Below are 20,109 nucleotides of genomic sequence, written 5' to 3'. Positions count from 1 at the left end.
TATGAAATAATAACAATACATGAATAATAAAATAATGTGATAAAAATACTTACATTTTACGACGAGACATTTTTTTGGTTAAAAATTGCCGCAATTACACTCGAACTACACTGAAATTGGCGCCAATTGTTAAACGTCAAAAATATATTTTGACAGCTATTGGCATCAAGTTTACTATCATATATAAAATAAAAATCAATACGTTCCGTTTTACTCAGAAAAAAATAAAAAGTGAACCGATCAACTAATCGATCACTAGGAAGATATGGGTTAAGTATAATACATTGTACCTGTGCGAAGCAGAGGCGGGTCGCTAGTTGATAATAATGGTAGAGGCAATTGATAATTTTGCAAAACTGACTTTAACATTTGTAGAGCCGTGACTATCCTACTAACTTGACTATTTTAGGCATGAGAACCCTTCATGGATCGATATGTCCACGACAAAATTTTGTGTCGTTGTCTTGACCACATGTTTTATTTTAAATTTTAAGCAAACTTAAAAAATCCCGTTGAATTTTGAATCAGAAAATAACGTTTTTTTAGGTGACTTACATTATTATTCCATGAAATTTTTACCTTTAGCTCAATAAATATTTAATATGTAGCACCTATATGCCAATAAAGTCATATAAAAATAGAGAGCAAAACGATCCATCAGAAACCTGATAGTCCCTGCCCAAAATATAAGTGTCCACAAATATTATTCGAAGAAAATTCTTCATTTGACAACGATTTTGAATCTACCGAATAAATAGAGCCCTCTGGCGGCAACATAAACATTTTTACTGTCAATAGTTTTGGCATTAGGCAAATGCACCTTTTGTGGGCACCCCAAAACCCGAGCAGGTAAAAATTTATCTTTAAAAAAACAAACCTGTGGGTGGAATGAGAAGGATCTTTTAGGAGGACTTTCTTTTCTCGTGAGAATGGAACAAAGGCACTCTGTGATGAACTTTGTATGTTCAGCTTATCTGTTATCAGCTGTTTAGGGAGTAGCACGGATGTGAAATATACACTTGTATTTATTTAAGGCAATTAACAGCGTTCATTCACGTAAGATTTGAATATGAGTAAAATACTCTGGCATTAAAGTTATTAGTTTTTGCACATAAGTCTTTTTATTGTTAACCTTCGACTTGGATTTGAAGTAACTTAATAGAGGGTTTTATTGAAACAGGATCGGCTATTCAATAAGTAACATTATTTATTATGTTTGAATGAATTGATAAATTAATAAAATACAAATTCACTTATTTTGTATTACATATTTATGATTAAATTTTTTTTAACATAGGCAGATAACGTTTTGCAATAAATATAGTATTGTGTATACTCGTAAAGTATCTTATAGTTATATTCTTCCAGGATTTTTTTTAAAAGGGAATGTCTCATTTTAAGTTATGATCGATCAGAAGTTGTCCTATTTAGAGTTCTATTTTGAAACATTTTGATAACGATTTATATTCAACTTAAAGTAACATAAATATTATTATAATTCCTGAATTATCGTGACATCTAGATTCGGCGTCACAACTGCGTTCCCGCGGCTGCGCCCGCGCTCGTAAAGACAACATTTTATTAGTCCAAAGACACGACTTTAAATCTAGATTAGGATTCGTAAATACTCCTTAAACCGGTTAAGGAAAAGATACCGTCTTACTAAAGATAATTCACGAAATCGTGGATGTAAGAATGCGCGCATGGTGTTATGTTTATTTTTGATTGAATTAAATACTCTGTCAATTCTTAAGTGTACAATTTATTGGGAATCCTTTTTGAAGATTAAATTTGGTTTCGTTCGGGTCTGGGCCGTCAAGTGTTAAATAACTGTGAATGTCATGTATTTTTAAGCTTTATAAGCCCCATTATTCCTTTTGAAGTATTTTTGCTTATCAAGACATGTGCAAAGGTTAATTAGTATATTTTTACGAGCCACCTTTAACTTAATTAAACATAATTAATGTAGGTAACTAGGTATATTATTATTTTCTTAGCTATAATTACAACAAAATTTTGGGCGTATTAAAAATTTCATTATTTTTTTATTTATTGACTTTGACTATCAATATAATGATACTTTTAACCAAATATTGTTTACAAGCCAAATCACTTCCACTAATCCCACTTCAATCAAATCAAAACGGTCTTCAACTTTTAAAAGACTTAATTCCATTTGGTTATTAAAGCTCAAGCAATCCCGAGGACAAATTATAATAACACTTATAAATAAATAAAAAATTCACAAACGATACGCGTAAATTTCAGTACTAAGAGTGTGAGGACGCGAGAAAAAGGGGGGGACTTCTAACGAATTAGTGGGAAAAATGCTGGGCATTCGCGCGCGGCGGCCGCGATGAAAAATTCCAAAATTTGGACGTCAGCCGAGCTATGCGCGGGCGCATGAGTTATATTGCGAGCCGTGGCCAGCCGCCCGGCATTTTGGGGGATAGCAAGTTGAGAAAGAAAGTGGACAATAGTAATGGTGTTGCTGGCAGTTTGGCCAGCAATCCTCTTTTGATAATTGTTCATGGTTTTTTTACTTTTTTTAATATTGTTTTTTAGAGTTTTTGAAGTTGCTTTTCTGCTCTTGTGTTCTGTTAATGTTTTGAGCAATATACCTACTGTTTTGGCCCTTTTTTGGAGTTTCCTTGCTTCTTGCATATTAATATCACCACCGGCAGGCCTATCCATCTAATACAGTCCACTCCATCGTTTTTAACAAATGGTTTAGGGGTGATTGTTGAAAATTAGTTAGAGAGTTGGCAAAAGATGCCTTATTGGTGCAAATCAGTTGTTTGAAATTTGTAAGTACATATCTACCTTGTAGTAAAGCTTATAAATGTACTTTTTGCTACAAGTGGTTATAGATAGGTACTCTTTATAGTGCCACAAAAATGAATTTTACAATATTGATACCTATATTGAATAGTTGTATGGGTGCGCATTTTCTTACATAACTTTTCAATTCCTATCATTGGAGGTCCGAAAATATTTCTCATACCATTTAAGACCATAATGATCATTCTTCACAAAAAACGTTGTAATCGTTGTTGTAGTAGTTGTCTCAACATTTTCTCAAGACTTTTAACTTCTAACAAAGCTTTATTTATTTCTACTAAAAACTACCTACAATAGAAGAAATGAAATTAATATTATATGATGTCCTGCGATTCTACAACTCGTGGCGACTCTACCACGACGGCGAGTCTACAGTCAAATGGCGAAATTTAAATTATACCTCACTTTTTTCGAGCTGGCTGTGCCTACCTTGAATCACTAATTAAGCTTTTGTCCCTTTTTGTCACTATGCTTTTTCACACTTTGCATTTGTTTGGACGGCACACTCACTGCCAATCATCACCTTGTTATTTTATTGTGTATGCCAAATAAAGAAAAACCTTTTGTGACTTTCAATTACCTAGGTACTTTGGCATATTTTAAAAGGTTTAATAGCCAGCCCCTGGTATAATAACAACTCTACATATTTTGACACAATACTACAGGTAAATTCTGCCGTTCCAATAGGTATTGATATTCAGTTATTTACGGTATGCAATAAAAAGTATTAATATAATATGAAATAGTTCTAAATTCATGTTGTACAGTTTTTTTTATTCAATTATAAGCCGACAATAAATAATGTAATTAATTTTGGAAAATTACAAAGTAGGTAGGCTACATAATAACCGCTTAAATTTATTACAAGTTATTGCATTATTAGTGATACAAATAAATTAAAGAATTATTAATAAGAAACGTGTTGCTGCATTTGTATCAAATGCACAACATTGGTACCTTGATTTATAACGGTTATTATTATAGATATTATTATAAACCAAGTAGTACAGATAAATTAATTATAACATCAGTTGAAATGCAGGTCTAAAGCCAATTAAATTCGAACTAACCGCCTATATTTTAAATTTTATATTTCTTTCAGAATTTTTTTATCAGTTTTCCTATAAATAATATCTATCATTATCTATCTACTAGCTTTCCGCCCGCGGCTTCGCCCACGCGGAATTTTTCGGTTTTTTATATAACCTATGACACTCAGCAATAATGTGGCTTTCTATTGGTGAACGAATTTTTAAAATCGGTTTAGTAGATCTCGAGATTACCCCGTACAATTTAACAAATATACAAACACACAAACTTTACCTCTTTATAATATTAGTATAGATAACGTACGATGAGTTAAATTTAATATTACTCTTCTAAAGGCAATCCTAACAGTTCCTAGCGAACAATAGCATTAATCCCTGAAGGACAAGACCTATCTTTATATGTTATACAGTATCTATTCCACATCCCATCCCAGAGCTGCTTTGCATTGAATGCGATAGTAATCGGCCAGGGCTTTGTATCAACACGCCATGGCATGGCGGCCATAGCAGCCATGGCGGCCATTCAGAGCCACAATTGAGCCCTGCCCTGCTTGATGGGGGAGATCCCAGATAAGAGGCGATGACTGATTGATATTGTTTTAGGGATGGTAATGATTTGAGTGTTAAGTCCAAGTTGTGTGGAAGTGAAAAGGCTTGCTGTTTATATCCGTTGTCTAGTACCTATAGTACAAGCTTTGCTTAGTTTGGGACTAGAAGTGTAGTGTAAAATGTCCAAGGATATTTAAAACTAAAAACTCATTTATTAGCAAATAGGCTTTTAAAAAGCACTTTTACACGTCCTAATATTAACCCTCCCACTGCTTCGGGACAATAAATGGGCCAGTGCTGAAAAGAAGCAGAGCGCAAGAAACTCAGTCACTATTTATTATTAATTTGTTGTCAAAATTATGGCTTGATATTAGTAACGTTGTTTTTATACTTTATTTGTCGTTTATTTTTATTTCATACAAATTAATTTGTTATTAATAGAAGTCAAGAAATTGTTACCGAATCAATAAATTGTAAACACACTGTAAACAATTAATTTCAAAAGATATTTTATTTGTAAACTTCACTAAAACGACACGACAGTTAACCAATGTGTAACACACGTGATACTTCTGTATGAAGAAATGTTAGTGATTTAATTTGAAAATATCTAGGTTTCAAAGTAAATTATCGCATTTTAAGAGATGGTTATTAATTATCGTTATAAAGCTTGAAATAAATATAAGTTTGCGTGATGTTATAAAGCTATAGCTACGGTCTTATAAAACTTTATCTGAAGTAAAATTTAAACACAGCAATTTAAAAGCTCTCCGTAATTAGAACTTGTCCAATAAAAAATAAAAATATAGCTTCACGAAATTTTAAAACGTTTATCATACAAGCTTATTGCTTGAAGAAAGATCATAAAAGCAAGAGCCATCTTGGATTTAAACCGACTAAAACACATCATCGTTTTTATTATTTATTTAAAGAAACAGTCACTTTCTGACGTAGGTAGTTAAAATTCACTGAAACGCATACCAGAATTTGAGTTTAATTTTTTTTTGTTAACCTCTTGAATGAAAAGTAATCTGATTTTATTTATTGTCTTTTTAACCCAAATACATACATAATTTAAAGCTTACGATATATTTTAAAATAAGACCTGTTCTCTAGATTATTATTTTGATAAATCACCATTTTTTGCGCGTCCTAGCAACATACATAATTTACTGTAATTAATGAAAACATAATAGCAAATGTTCTAACGAACACAAATCCTAATAAATTATTTTATAATAACGAATAATTCAGCGTCATATATTCGAGACTTGCAACAAGAATTTATAACCTCAAAACTCAACAAATCAAATACAGCTTTGCATTTCGTAACAATTAATTTAAGTTTAATTCATTTATTAAATTAATGTCGATTTCGACAACAGTGTTGCCGACAGGCAGTTGTGGGTTTTGCCGGAGGCTAGTGATAATATTCGACATAGCACAGTGTATTTGGTGCCGGCTATGTTATTCTAATTTATCACTGTGTTTGAATTGCAACTAAACGTAATTAACTTCGCGTTTACTTTAAAAGGATCAAGGGCCTACTCTATTATAGGTATTAGATCTATATTATAGACTAAAACATGTTTAGTGAGGTTGGATTATCACCATTTGTAGCTTAAATTCTAGCTTCTCGGGTCGTCTTACTACTTAAAATATTAAATTACAGTAACATTAATAGAGCAAGACAATAGGAATATTATATTTTTAGTGAGAGCAACTCGCGTTTTATAGCAGCCTTAAAAGACGAGTTTCATTATAATCATACAAGGAACCTGTGGTTTCAATATTTTATTTCCTATTGTTCGAAGAATATTATTAATTCATACGAAAGGATTAAGTATAGATTTCAAGAGTGCTTCGTCTTTCAACGTGAGTGTAGACTATAGTTTGTAAGCTATAAAATTTTAACACTACTTTAAATTCTTGTTTCGCCGCTCGGCGTCGGCGCAGCTTGGACTTGCAATAAAGTTACAGTAAGAATACAGGTGTCTTTAAGATTTTTACGTTATTTCATATTTTGACGATTATGATGCTTTAAACATTAACGCGGTTTTAATAAAACAAATCTCATAGAAACTTTACTTTGAAAGCTAGAGTCGCGCTTTCACGCTCACACTCCAACTTACAAGTGCTTTTATACATCGAGCGGTATTCTATCTACATTTCCCTTTGAAAAGGGGACACATTTGCGTTCGCAAAGGGACTGAATACGGGCCCTGTCCACGTTGCCGCTAGAACAGTATCTACGACTCGTCGCACAAATATCGTAACCGAACATAAACAACTGCTGCGCCCGCGCCGTAATCCTGAGCTATCCCTTTTTTCAGCACGTAAAGCGATCCAAAATGGGTACCAACCTCCAAAATCCTCAACACAACACAATTTCTTTCACAAACATAATCAATTCGTGTTTCTTTATAGGGATATAAAAACACTAATGTTACACACAACACTGCAATCCGAAATGGGGATTATCACATAGCACTGGGGGGTTGAAATTTGGCGTTGTTTTTTTGGCGTGCGTCGCGCGCGCGTGCCTGCGTGCACGGCCGAGTGTCCGGAGGTACTGGCGCGGAGGCTGCCGGGCGGGTGGGGGGAGGGCGCCCCTCAGAACAGGTTGCGGCCGCATACCGTTGGACAGCAATTTCTTGGCCGTGTGGACGGGGATGCTCCGGAGACTGATCCGCGGATAACGCAGTGATAACAGATTCTTTGTCAGCGTATTAACGTCGACCATTGGCGCTCGCTGACCACCACGCTACAGGCGACCGTTATTTGGAAGATAAAGGACAATGACCAAAAATGTATGGAGTGTGGTCCAAATGTCCACCACTAATGAGACCTATATTGGCTTATAGTCCATTAAATAGAGATTAACTTTCAGTATGGGACGAAAAAAAAATAAGCTGTCAGTAAAAAGTTATGACTGAATGAAAAGTCATGTTTTTTACCTTTTCATCCGAAAAATTTTCTTGATATCATTCTATTTATCGCACATTTTGGATTAATCTATGCATGTTATGTCATGTCGCTTAGTGTGCCATGTTAGATTCTCGCTAAAAGAAAAAAAAATAAGCTCAGAAGAAAGACATCAATATTGGAATTATGGTCGGGTGGTCGCTGCTCCGCCCCTATTGGTTGTAGGGTGATGTTATATAACCTAAAACCATCCTTGATAAATGGGCTATCTATAACAAAAATAATTTTTCAAATCGGACCAGTAGTTCCTGAGATTAGCGCGTAAACTACTAAATTTTTCATACGGTCATAACTTTTTACTGACAGCTTATTTTTTTTTCGTCCCATACTGAAAGTTAATCTCTATTTAATGGAATATAAGCCAATATAGGTCTCATTAGTGGTGGACATTTGGACCACTTTTGGTCATTGTCCTTTAGCTAAGTAAACATTGAGGTAATGCTTTGGGTTGTTGGCGCGAACCAAAACGCCTTGTCGTAGTTCTTTCAATAAAACATTTACATCAAGCTTATTATTTTCTATTTATAATGTTACAATAATCTATGCAATTTATGTATTTGTAAGCTGTTTGTTTTCTGAATAAACAAAATAAAATAAAATAAATAAAATAATAGTTTAACCACAACAAAAAAAAATTGATTTTCGTCTGTTTGGACTTATCTACGAAACTTTCACTGTCATGCACCTGATATTATAAGGAGTAATGAAAAATAATTAAGATTGAAAAAGTGATCAAATTCACTAAAAACTCGGGTAAAACTGCGGGAAACGCTGGTACATTACACGGTTTATGATGGTAGTGATAAATAAACTTACCGAGCTTCTCAAAGCTTCAGCTTTAAGCTCCGAGATTACAAAGAAAACTCCTATCAATATTATGATGACACTAATAAAGCAATGATTTTGATTTTGATTTTGATTTTGATACGGGCAAAGCTTACAAAGTTTAGTATGTTGTGATAAAGCTCCATAGCAATAGTGCTTTTCACACTTTCTTGTACTGTGTTAACTGCATATTAAACTACTCATATTTGTTGCAAAATAGGCCCTATTACAACTATACAGGGTGGAATTTTGTAATCCCACCTGGAGGGAAGTACCCTTAATACTGTAGATAGAAAATTTTACTCAAAGAAAACATTCCTTTATTTTTGAATATAAACAAAACTGCATTCAAAGATTTTCGAAATTTTTTTCGAAAACACCACCATACCATAAATTTTTCTGTAAATAAATTACAATAATTTATGATTTCATGGTTTTCCTTTCATTTGACTTGTCAAGTTTGTTTGAGAGATTTCATCCTTATATTTAACCCTGACGATCGATGCAATAAAAATACAGGGTGTCATTTTCGAAAATCTTTAAATGCAGTTCTCTTTCTTTTCAAAAATAAAAGAATATTATTTTTGAGTAAAATTTTCTATCTACAGTATTAAGAGTACTTTCCCTTCAGATGGCATTACAATTCCACCCTGTATTAAAGCTACTGTGTTCAAGTTAATGTGCTACCGTCGTATTATTGCCTGACCGGAAGGCACCCTTGAAAAGACATCAACGCGTCAGCGCGGGGAAATGTATTAAAAGTTATATCTGTCATTTTCTTTATTTTTATTTCATAATATTTGTATAGTGATTTGTGATTTATGACCACTTATAGTGAATATTTTTTTTAATATTACATTTTATGAAAGATACCTAAGGGCTGATTTTTCAATCATCAGATATCTTTTAACTGAAGAATAACCTTGTCATTTTGACATATTTCCCATAATAAAACTATCAGAGTGCCAAACTTATTCTTTAGTTAAAAGTTATCCGACGATTGAAAAATCAGCCCTAAATCGAAAAAGTAATGGATAAATTAAATGTGATCCATAATGGTATTTTGTCAGTGAATTTCTGATATTGCATACGTCATTTTTGTCGGTTTTTAACATTTTGATGGCATTGGATGAAGAAAGACCAAGTACTTATTTCGGAAATCTCCTGTAAAATGCACATTTTGACTTACGCACTGTAAGAACTTAACTGACGATTTATTACATTTTTCTTTTTTTTGAGTGTTAAGTATTTATGAGTACTAAGCCGTGTACCAAGACAAATTTGTGTCATAGGACTCATAGACAGCAGGGGTGGCATATGGAAATAAACAATTCATTCAACCCAAAATTCCGAAGTGAATAAAAAGATGTAAGATACCTTTTTAAATAAAAGATAATATCACATAACTGGTAATATCTTTTTTTTTACATAAACACGTCGCTAATTAAGTGCATTAAAATACTAAAATCACGTTAAATGAATACCGAGGAAATATTCACAAATCGTTAGCGTCGTCACTTCCCTAAATAGACATCAGCGCAACGAACGGCGCGCGCACGACACTTGCTTTGTGTTTGACAATAAACTGTCATTTCTAATTGCTTTACCCTCACATGTGTCATAATACGTAATTACTTGCACGCTTCTTAACTGTGTGCCTACCATGAGTTTACGTTAGGTGAGCTCGCTAGCGAATACGTCAAAAAATTCTATGAAGATTTTATTTCTTGAAAGTAGCCGCTAGGGGCGCTGCACAATATGTCATACATTTAAATGTCATTTTTTTACGCAGTCGCTAGCGAGCACACCTAACGTAAACTCATGGTAGGCACACTGAAAACGACATGGTCCAGTGCTTAAAGTGTTGCACTCTTTGGTCCAAAAGTTCTGGGTTCGATTGTTAGAGTAGGCGCACACCGTTGATTTTTAGTTGGCCGATAGTTGTGCCCGATGTTAAATTGTATGAAGAATCGGCCAAATCGAATCGGCGTAGCGTGCGCACTCCCATACATGCCCATACTGATCAACTGCCCGACTAAACTATCGGCCGACGAAAAATCAACGGTGTGCGCCTGCTCTGAGTCAGACTAAATGTCAATCACTTTGGGTTATGTTCCCAGTTTTGTAGGTACATTGTAGGCTTGTGACAGTTCAATTTCGTGGTTCAAGAAAGCTTTTGAGCCGTCTGTCAGGCACCATAGCGGCTTGAAGTCTGACACCACTATCCACTGGTCACACACAAGTTATATCCACTTCGAATCTAATACTTTGAAAATGTCTTACAACTGGACAAGAATATTTTCACTAACGTTCATCATTGATAGTTTGGTAGCGACCTGCGTCCAGCGCTTCCCTGCTACCTTTACGATGTCGTCGGTCCACCTTGTAGGTGGACGTCTCACCAGGTCTCACGCTGCGTTTTCCGGTACGCGACCTCCATTCCAGAACCATGCTGCCCCATCGGCCGTCAGTTCTGCATACTATGTGCCCTGTCCATTGCCACTTCAGCTTGCTAATCCGTTAATCACTGACGTTATGCAGCTATAAAAACTAAAAGTACAACAACGTTATTTTTCCCATTCTAAAGCAGCTTACAAACATCCTACAACTGGACCAAAGCATCTTGTCACTAATACAGCTATAAGAACTAAAAGTACAACAGCTTACTTAAGTAAAGAGTGGCAGCGAGTTATAAATTTCCCTTACAGCAGCTAGTTTCACTTCACTTATGTTAAAACAGACCCTTTCGCAAGATAGACCTTACAATTCTACGATCCCAACAATGTTGCAACGAGGGTAATCTCAGACTATGTCCCGATATCACCGCTAGATAGCCGAGAATCATTATTGTTGTAAGTCCAGCTTTTTACAATGAATAGCTTGTTTTCTAGCTATTGAGGCTGCAGAAGTGTCAATCACTGGCGGGTTTTATTTTTTTTAGAGTTAGACTAAAACTAGAAATTAGTAACAGAAATCTTTAAAAAATAAATAAACGTCCTCGACCCTATCCAATGTATTATTTTTCAGAATTTCATCTAATATTATTTAAGTAGCTTTATACATGTTGTGTACAGTGATCTGTTTGTGTACCTATTTTTAATAAATAAATCAATAAATGAAAATCGCAAACATAACCGATACAACCCCTTATTAAAGAAAAGCTATAATAGCCCGGTGTCGGACTTGCCGAATCGAGATCCGAGGAATATGGGTTTGAACTCCGCCAGCACTGCACTATTGAGGTGAACCCACTTAGACTAAGAGCTAGTGAACGCCAGACCTACGTCATTTTATAAAAGCTGAAAGTTTGTCAGAGTATGTTCCCAATATCCTACTAATATTATAAATGCGAAAGTTTGGATGTTTGGATGTCATGATGTCTGGATGTCAAAACTCTGGCTGTTGGGGAAAATACTACTAATTATTGCCCAAATATTATACATAAAAAATCAAATATTATGGTATAACGTAAGACTAACTTTTACGGTGGTTTTTTCTGTATATTCAATAGACTGTAATTCTACAAACGTTATACCATTAAATCTGATTTTTAAGTATAATATTTGGACAATATTTAGAAGTATTTTCCCCAACAGCCAGACAGTATTGACAGTTCCAACTTCTTGCAGACAGTTTTTTTAGGGTAGCTCCCAAAGCCACGATGACCCAAACTTCATAATTCACCAACATTATATCCTATACTGGGAGCATACGCTGACAAACTTTCAGCTTTTATAAAATGACGTAGGTCTGGCGTTCACTAGCTCTTAGTCTAACTCGTAATACAGGTATATTTAGCTTACCACGAGGGATTAACGGGACTACAGTAATTAACCGACTTCAATAAAAGTAGGAGGTTCTCAATTCACTTGTTTTTTTTTAATTTGTATATTAGGTAGGTACTAATTCTTCAAAAAAAATCACTTCATTCGTATGTATAGTTAAAAGGAAATCATAAGATCAGTACATCTCCTCTTATTCGTATCATATGTATTTAAAATTTCATTTGATAGATTGAAATGATTTTCTTAGATTTATTGCAACCCTCTTCAAATAAAATTAAAACCTATTTCGTCACTAAGGGATTAACAGATTCAAACTTAGCCGGTGTTTTTGTAACATCCGTTCTACCTGTGAAAATAGTAAATGTGTGTGTGTGTGTCTAAATAAATAAATATTTAGAACAAATATTATAAATAACCTACTCGTATTTTGAATCTGCATATTTTGTCTAGCATCTGTCTTTTAAGCTGCTATCTTCTCGACATGCACTTTACAGAATTGATATGTCTTTACAATGCCAGAATCAAACGTACCATTCCATATGTAACTGGAATGTGAATCTACGAACTTTTACGTAACTCTGAACATCAAGTATTCATTTATACAGTAGTGTAGGATTTAAAATCTCACAGCGAAGTGTCACTGCGCACTTAGCGGCTCAAAATGTTACATAAAATATGTAAATAAATGACGACTGATAACTTTAATTATGCGCGGACGCCGCTGCGTCGAACCTTCTTCGAGCTTTTTACTGAGCTTCTTGCTTTTACGCGTATGGGTAATTTATTTACAAGCTACAAAGAAAGCTTATGTTAAAGTAAGTGTTATACTCATTCACAATGTAGGTTTAATTCGGATTACATTAGCAATTGACTAGATTTAGTTGATTTATGCAAAATATGTTCGTAAGTTCTGATTTTAATGTGCCTTGTTTTAAACTTATTTCACTTTTCTCCTTATTTTAGCGTTAATGATAGTTACAGAAGTTATTTATTTATTAGATTTGATATAATCGATGCTTGTTTTCAACAAATTGAATTTGAAAATACAAGATACGTAGGTAAATATTGAGTTAGGTATTAGACTTAAATCAGAGACTTGCATGTTAAAGCCGTAAGAGTGAAAATTGTTTAAATCGCGAACGTGCGCGTTATCATAAAACGAAGTTCGTTTGTCGACGACACTTCTGATTCTATAACTTGCTCGCAATCGATTAAAGTTGTGTGTCGATTGATTGTGATCGATTTTGATTGTGCAATCAACAAAAACATGCCAACATTCAACAAAATTGCCTACAAAAAATTTTGAATGTTGACGTATTTTTGATGATTGTGTAGGACAAAACACGTTGGAGACCCCCGGCTTTAAGCATAGCACATGCCTAAATATTGGTCAAAACTGAATAAAATATTTATCAAGTATAGGAAGGTACGTACCTTAGAATATTCTCGATGTGGAAAAAACCTCGCTCACAATAGTTTTCTTCTTTCTTTTTTTCTTCTGAAGTAATTTTTCTTTTCCATTATGTAATTCAACACAGAACACCGAGATTCAAACTTCAAACGCGGCATTTATTATGTCCTAAATGGTCCTAAAATAAATTACTTAAAGCTTGACGTTTCGGCGTATTAATACAGCCGTCACCAGCCGTGGTCACGTACACACTGATGGCTGTATGTATACTAACTTATTTTGTGCTGATGGTTCGCGGTCATCTTTCGGGCGGGCTTGAAAATCTTCGACTACCCTCAAATTGTCAGTTGTCACTTTTATATTGTTAGTGCTAATTTTTTTTATAGTGATGTTTGTTGTTGCAATGTTTAAATAATATGTCGTGGTTGTCCCATTAACATTTTTAAATTCTAGTTCATGTTCAAAGAATGAATTGAGACAAAATCTAAGAAATCCGAGACTAAACAGCTGTCAACAATTTTTTATTGACTTCAATCAAATCAAATCTATGCCATAGACAATACTTTTTTACGTTTTTTTCTCGAAAAGTTCTGCTATTGTTGGTATAAAATCACTACATAAAAATAAAGCTTTATTGTCTGTCCGTCCTTGTGTATGCTTAGATCTTTAAAACTAGGTACGCAACGGATTTCCATGTGGTTTTTTTTAATACATAGTGATTCAAGAGGAATATTTTTAAAAATATAATACATTGTACCTGTGCGAAGCTAGTTAATTAGGTATATTTAAAAAAATATTTTCAACATAGAACACTCTATCTTACTATTAAAATTCATTAAAATAGAAACATTGTTTTAAAGATTACAAAAAGTTTATTTCCTTGATTCAAAAAAAATGTTTTTTTCATTGATAAAAGTAATAATTCTAATAAAACAATGGACTAACACTAATGTAAAATACAATACAATGAAATTTCCTTTTAGCAGTGAACTCCACTGTTGATATTAAGGTCCTATCACTCATCAGGGGAGCCTACTGGTGGTGAGCACAATTTGATGGGACATTCATTGCTTGAATGATACAGTTGATGAAGATTTTAATTTTCATATTAGTATTTATGACTTGAATAACTAGTTTTATATTATTGAGTAAATAATGTAAATATTTATCAACTCCTTACAGCCATCAGACTGACCGACGATTACAAAAAACTTTTCAACGGAATCCAAAAAAACACAATGTTTCAATAAAAAGTTGATGTTTATTTGTACTTTATATGAAGTTGTTACAAAAATAGAAATTCATTGTAGAAATTATAGTAAAAAGTCCCATTTAATTAATTCTTCAAATAGCAAACTATGGGAAACCTCACATATTTAGGAGACCAAAAACATTGTTTGTTGTAGGCTTTATACATTAGACACTTATTTAATAAAATTAATTAAAAACTACCAAGCATTTCATTGTTTTAACCAAAATTAAAGTTAAATGGTATATTAGGCCAGTAATCCGGCTTACTATTATCACTTTCTTCGATAAACTGAGTCTGTAAACTCATTTCTAAAGCAGCTATTCTCTCCCAATCGTCACCGTACAATTCTTTAAGCACCTCCTCTCTATTTTCTTGAGCTTCTGGAGGCCCTGCCTCCAATTGAGCAATTTGTTGTTGTTCCTCTTTTTGGCTTTGTTCTCTTAATCTCTCTCTTTCAAGTCTAGCATCTTCTTTGAACTTGGCATTCGCTTGCAGAAACTCTATAAACTCTTCACTGACTTCTAAATTTTCATCGCCGCTCTCTTCGTATTCTTCGTCGTCTCCAGACTCTGTTTCCACATGCATACTATCAGATTCCGTTACAGTATTCGACGCTGTGGAAGGACCCACGTAGTTTTTCTTACGAATTATATCATGAAGAACGCCATTCTCGTACTCCAAAGCCTTCGCACGCGCTTTCCAATAAGCCAATTGGTGCTTCAGCTGCCAAGTCGCAGCAAACGTAAAATTCTCAGCCCACGATGACATGGTTAGCGCTAGCTTGGAATGCTTTTTCTTGATCCTGCCAAATCCTTGCTGCAGATTTTTGCGGGCAGGCTTCTTTTTTCGTTTTCGATTACTTTTGTGAGAAGCTCTGTGATTATTTTGATTTTGAGATTCCTCTTCAGCTGGTGGACAAAACATTTTTCTTGATAAATGTCAAACTGACAAGTCCAGCGACTGCGGTCCAAAAATGGGGGCGTTTGACCGAAAATAGCTAGCTAGCACTAGTAAGAAAAACGGCGTCCTTTTAGCGGTAAGTTGCTATCATTGCTAAAAAAATCTATGGAAAAAAACATTACTTTTGATGTTAACAAACGTGTCCTTGTCGAAAAAATGCTAATGTTTTCGGTGGTTGCCATGGCGATCGCCATTTTGCAAACAATTTCTAACAAGCGCTATTTTTGGCCAAACGCCCCCAATGTGACAGTGTGCGACTACAACTAGTGATGTTGTAGAAGTTATGTAATGTAATAGTCTAGTATCTAGTGGTAGCAGGCGAACCTATATTTGGGACGTGAGTTGACGTGGTGACTATAATAATAACGCCCTGAAAAGGGCCTGCTTACTAGTACTTACTGATAAATAATTTCAATAACTTAGATAAAAAATAAAACAAATAAATGTTACATTACTCAAACCACAGACTCAAACTAACAAAAACCCTTATGCTGGGTTGCAGCAGCACCATCTTACTTTAACTTTGACAAACGTCAAAAATCTGTGAAACCATACAAAATACACCGGTTATCGTTGTAGTTACTGTCAAAGTTAGGTGGTGCAACTCAGCCTTAGAATGCTTAGAAATACTTAGCCAACTCACCCGAAATTTAGGTGTGTGTCGGTTAATGACTCAGAAGACGAAAATAGGTAGGCAAGAGGTATTCCACCTGATATAAAAGCTACGATTACAATACACAGATGTCTAGTTATTATTGTTAATTGCTATTTTGACTCTGTGATTGAACTTTCAGTTTAAAATTACAAGTTTTATCGAAATAATATTATTGACTGGTTTTTGGATCAATGATTAACAAAACATTCATTAACATCTTGAAAATAATGTAGTATTTATACCTGTTATTTTCTGTCTGACTGGTGACACCGTTCTTGAATTTTTTTTTCACACATCACTCACTTTTTTGACAGTTTTGACCAGTTTTGACACTTTTGACACCAATCAATTTGTTTGTTGACGTTTGGTCTGCTATCGATTTGGGTGGGCTTATTTTTGCTATTTGTAAATAAAAACTATAATTAAGTAGTGAATTATATAGAAATGAGTTTCAAAAACCAATGCAGAACATGTTTGGGCAGGGAGAAGGAAATGAGACATGTACACGCCTTTGTAAATATAACCGGGGACGAAGTAAGACTGTCCGATATTTTAGAGAACTTTTACAACTATAAGGTAAGTATGTTTTATTATTTCCTTACAAAAAAACAATTATATTTAATCAGAACAACTAATCCACGGTTTCACAGTTATTTATAGCAACTTGTATCAGTACAACAACATAGTGTTTGCACTTTGTGGTTAGTGGTTACTATACTTTATTTAGTAACTTTATTTATAATGTTAATTCTTATTCATTTATTGGCAGTGATTATTCCATCTATCAATGTTACCATCTTTTATTATCTGAAAGAATAAAATTGATCCTTGACTTTTTTGTACCAGATATTGCAATAACTCATACTTTATCTTCAACATTTCAGATATCATCTGAAGACCCTTATCCAGAAAATATCTGCATCAACTGTGTTCACCAGCTTACAATAACATACTCGTTCAAAGCACTTATTGAAGCCAGTGCTAAAACATTAGCCGATGCTTCACAACAGCTGGAAGCAACCAGCGACAATGATTGCGAATATAACTATGAATCTGACGAACTCAAACAGGACCTGAAATCAAGAAGCTACAAAGAAAAGAAGAAGAAACACAAAAAATTGCCTCCCCCACCACCTGTTGAGAATGAAATGATCGTTGTTTTCTGTGTAGAATGTAAAACTGAATTTACGTCAATTAAGGCCCTTACTGAACACTGCACTAGTAATCATCCTGTAAAGTCCGATGTTGGAAGAGACTGTGAATACTGCAATGAAAAGTTTGAAGACTTTCGGTCTTTAGCTCGACACAGAAAGCTGCATTTAAAACCTTATTTATGTGAAAACTGCTGGGAAGGCTTCTATGATGTTAATGATCTAAACTGCCACTCTTGCCAGCCAAATGTTGACAATAAAGATAAGAATAGATCTGAGAGAATATTGCGTCAATGTGATCAATGTGGCAAGTCATATCCTCCAGGATACATAAGAATACACATGCTTACACATAGCAATGATCGTCCATACAGCTGTAAATACTGCCCAAAGAGGTTCAAAGTGCCTGGAGGCCTTCATTCTCACATACTTTGGAATCACAAGAGAACAAGAAATCATAAATGTGAAGTGTGTAATGCAACATTTATATCGTCTAGCTCACGAAGCTCTCATATACGTAAGAATCACTTGAAAGAAAAGAAGTATGGTTGTGACAGTTGTGGCAAACGGTTCTTCTCAAAATCAGAATTGCAACGTCACTCTTTAACACACACTGGGGTCAAAAACTTCCATTGCCATTTATGTGACAAGTCATACCAGACACGTTACGGTTTAAATGTACACCTTAAATCCCATTCACAGATGTCCATGAATGTCATGAATTTGTAACATTATCAAAAATTTTGTTGATAATGTTGTTGGCAATAACTATTGGATAGTACAAAATTTATTTAATGATCTCATTTGAAGTTTTTGTTTGTATGTATTATATGTATAAGTGCAATGCAATAAATTACACAGGCCTGCAAAAAAAAAATTTTTTTTTGGTGCAGCTCTTTTTGTTTATGCGGTCGATGAAATGGGTAATGGACAATATATTCACATACTTCATTTAAACTCATCAGCTCTAGTTTGTCGACTACCCTCATTTTAATTTTTTTCCCGCCTTGTTAGCAAATAGTCATTATTACATTAATATCGATAAACTTTATGTTACTATTTTAATATGGCTAGTACGTCCAGATGTTGTGTTAACGATCCTGATTAATTTTGATAAGTTTGTGGTGAATACTATTGAAAGATCAGCGTCAAACCATTAAAAACACGGAAAATCGTTTGTATTTTGCTCACTTTGGTATCGAAATTCGGCACAAAAATTAAGTGTAGCTGCTTCATATTGTATGTAAAATATGCGTTGAACATCTGCGACGATGGGAGAAAGGCACACGTAAGTTTTTGAAGCTTGGAGTGCGTATGATATGGCAAAAATAGTCAATTTTTGCAGTTAATTTCACAGAATTTTCGTGGTTTAAGTACTGAAAAACTAAAAGAAGGTAGTTTTGATGGACTTCAAATAAGTCTATTAATAAAAGACACCACTAAATTTGAGATTTCTATGAATTATGTGGAACGGCTTGCGTGGATATCTTTTGTACCAGTTCTACAAAATTTCCTCGGAAAGCATAAGGCTGAAAACTATGTAGAGTAGTATAGGATGTGCTAGTTCAATTCAAAGATTTAAGCTGTTATATGGGTATAAAATTAAACTATCTCAACAGTAACCCAGATCCACTCCAACAAAATTTAGGAGAACTAAGCGAAGAACAAGGAAAACGTTTTCACCAAGATATAAAAACAATGGAGAGTAGATACCAAGGAAGATGGGACACTTAAATGATGGTCGACTACTGTTGGGGAATCATGCGAGATTGCCCAAGTAAGTTTCATTCGAAAAAATCACTCAAAAGACAATTTCTTGATGTTTAATGCTAATAAAAATAAATATTTATTGTGAAAATTGTTTTTCACTTATCTCGGGAACTAGAGCTGATAGAGAAAAACTGATTACATTTTCGATATCGCCATGTAAGACATACTTAAAATCAGGTCTTAAATCCCCGGCACCAAAATGGCTGTAGGCCAGTGTTATGTAACAAAGCAATAATGTATCATAATACAGGGTGTTAGGTAAATGGGTATATGAGCCGACACTAGCCCATGTTAACATGGTCATATAAATGGTATGGTGAAGTCAGAAAATTGATATCTTCATTTTAATTATTTTAATTTTCATACAAATCGGATTTTATAAAATTTATTTTGTATGAAAATTTAAAAAATTAAAATGATATTAAATTTCTGACTTCACCATACCATTTATATGACCATGTTAACATGGGCTAGTGTCGGCTCATATACCCATTTACCTAACATCCTGTTTATTTGATTTTACCAAATAAATAAGTATACAATATTATCAAACATTACTTTGTTTCAATATTAACCAATCTGTAGAGAGTGGTGTAACATAAAATATCCAATTTTAATTGTTCCTTTATTCCCATCTGTCCCCTTTTCCCCAGTGGTCAATGGCACCTATTCTGTTTCATTTGCCTCCTTCGTAGTTATAGTACAGGGGCTCATTCGCATTTCGTATACATAATAATTCTCAGTTTATTTATTTATTTATTAGGTCTACCAACATTGTTAAACATTAATAATTTGTATTTGTATTTTAATTAATAAATTGTTTAACATTGTTTAATTTGTTATGAAAAATATGAGTGAGAATCAAGTAAATATTTT

At 34.0% G+C, this 20,109-nt stretch overlaps 3 protein-coding genes across 3 annotated transcripts in view; 1 reads left to right on the top strand and 2 right to left on the bottom strand.

Annotated features, from left to right (window-relative positions):
* Positions 1-6,998, bottom strand: part of ds (dachsous cadherin-related 1) — a 399,638-nt gene extending 392,640 nt beyond the window's left edge. Inside the window, exon 1 of the mRNA XM_028319851.1 lies at positions 6,803-6,998. The gene's annotated coding sequence lies outside the window, so the exon portion shown is untranslated. The remainder of the gene's footprint in view (positions 1-6,802) is intronic.
* Positions 6,999-14,681: 7,683 nt separating this feature from the next.
* On the bottom strand, positions 14,682-15,656 carry LOC114363938 (gem-associated protein 8). Its single transcript, XM_028319859.1, has one exon. It carries the CDS (start codon positions 15,619-15,621, stop codon positions 14,914-14,916), a length of 708 nt encoding a protein of 235 aa, XP_028175660.1. The 5' UTR covers positions 15,622-15,656; the 3' UTR covers positions 14,682-14,913.
* Positions 15,657-16,670: 1,014 nt separating this feature from the next.
* On the top strand, positions 16,671-19,544 carry LOC114363940 (zinc finger protein 761). The gene is made up of 2 exons (XM_028319861.1): positions 16,671-16,888; positions 17,197-19,544. Exons 1-2 carry the CDS (start codon positions 16,757-16,759, stop codon positions 18,190-18,192), a joined length of 1,128 nt encoding a protein of 375 aa, XP_028175662.1. The 5' UTR covers positions 16,671-16,756; the 3' UTR covers positions 18,193-19,544.
* Positions 19,545-20,109: the final 565 nt, after the last annotated feature.

Source organism: Ostrinia furnacalis, unplaced genomic scaffold (genome assembly GCF_004193835.3).
Source record: "Ostrinia furnacalis isolate ACB-3 unplaced genomic scaffold, ASM419383v2 OfSCF7336, whole genome shotgun sequence".
In the NCBI taxonomy this organism is placed as follows: Eukaryota; Metazoa; Arthropoda; class Insecta; order Lepidoptera; family Crambidae; genus Ostrinia; species Ostrinia furnacalis.
This window is presented reverse-complemented; position numbering and strand designations above follow the sequence as displayed.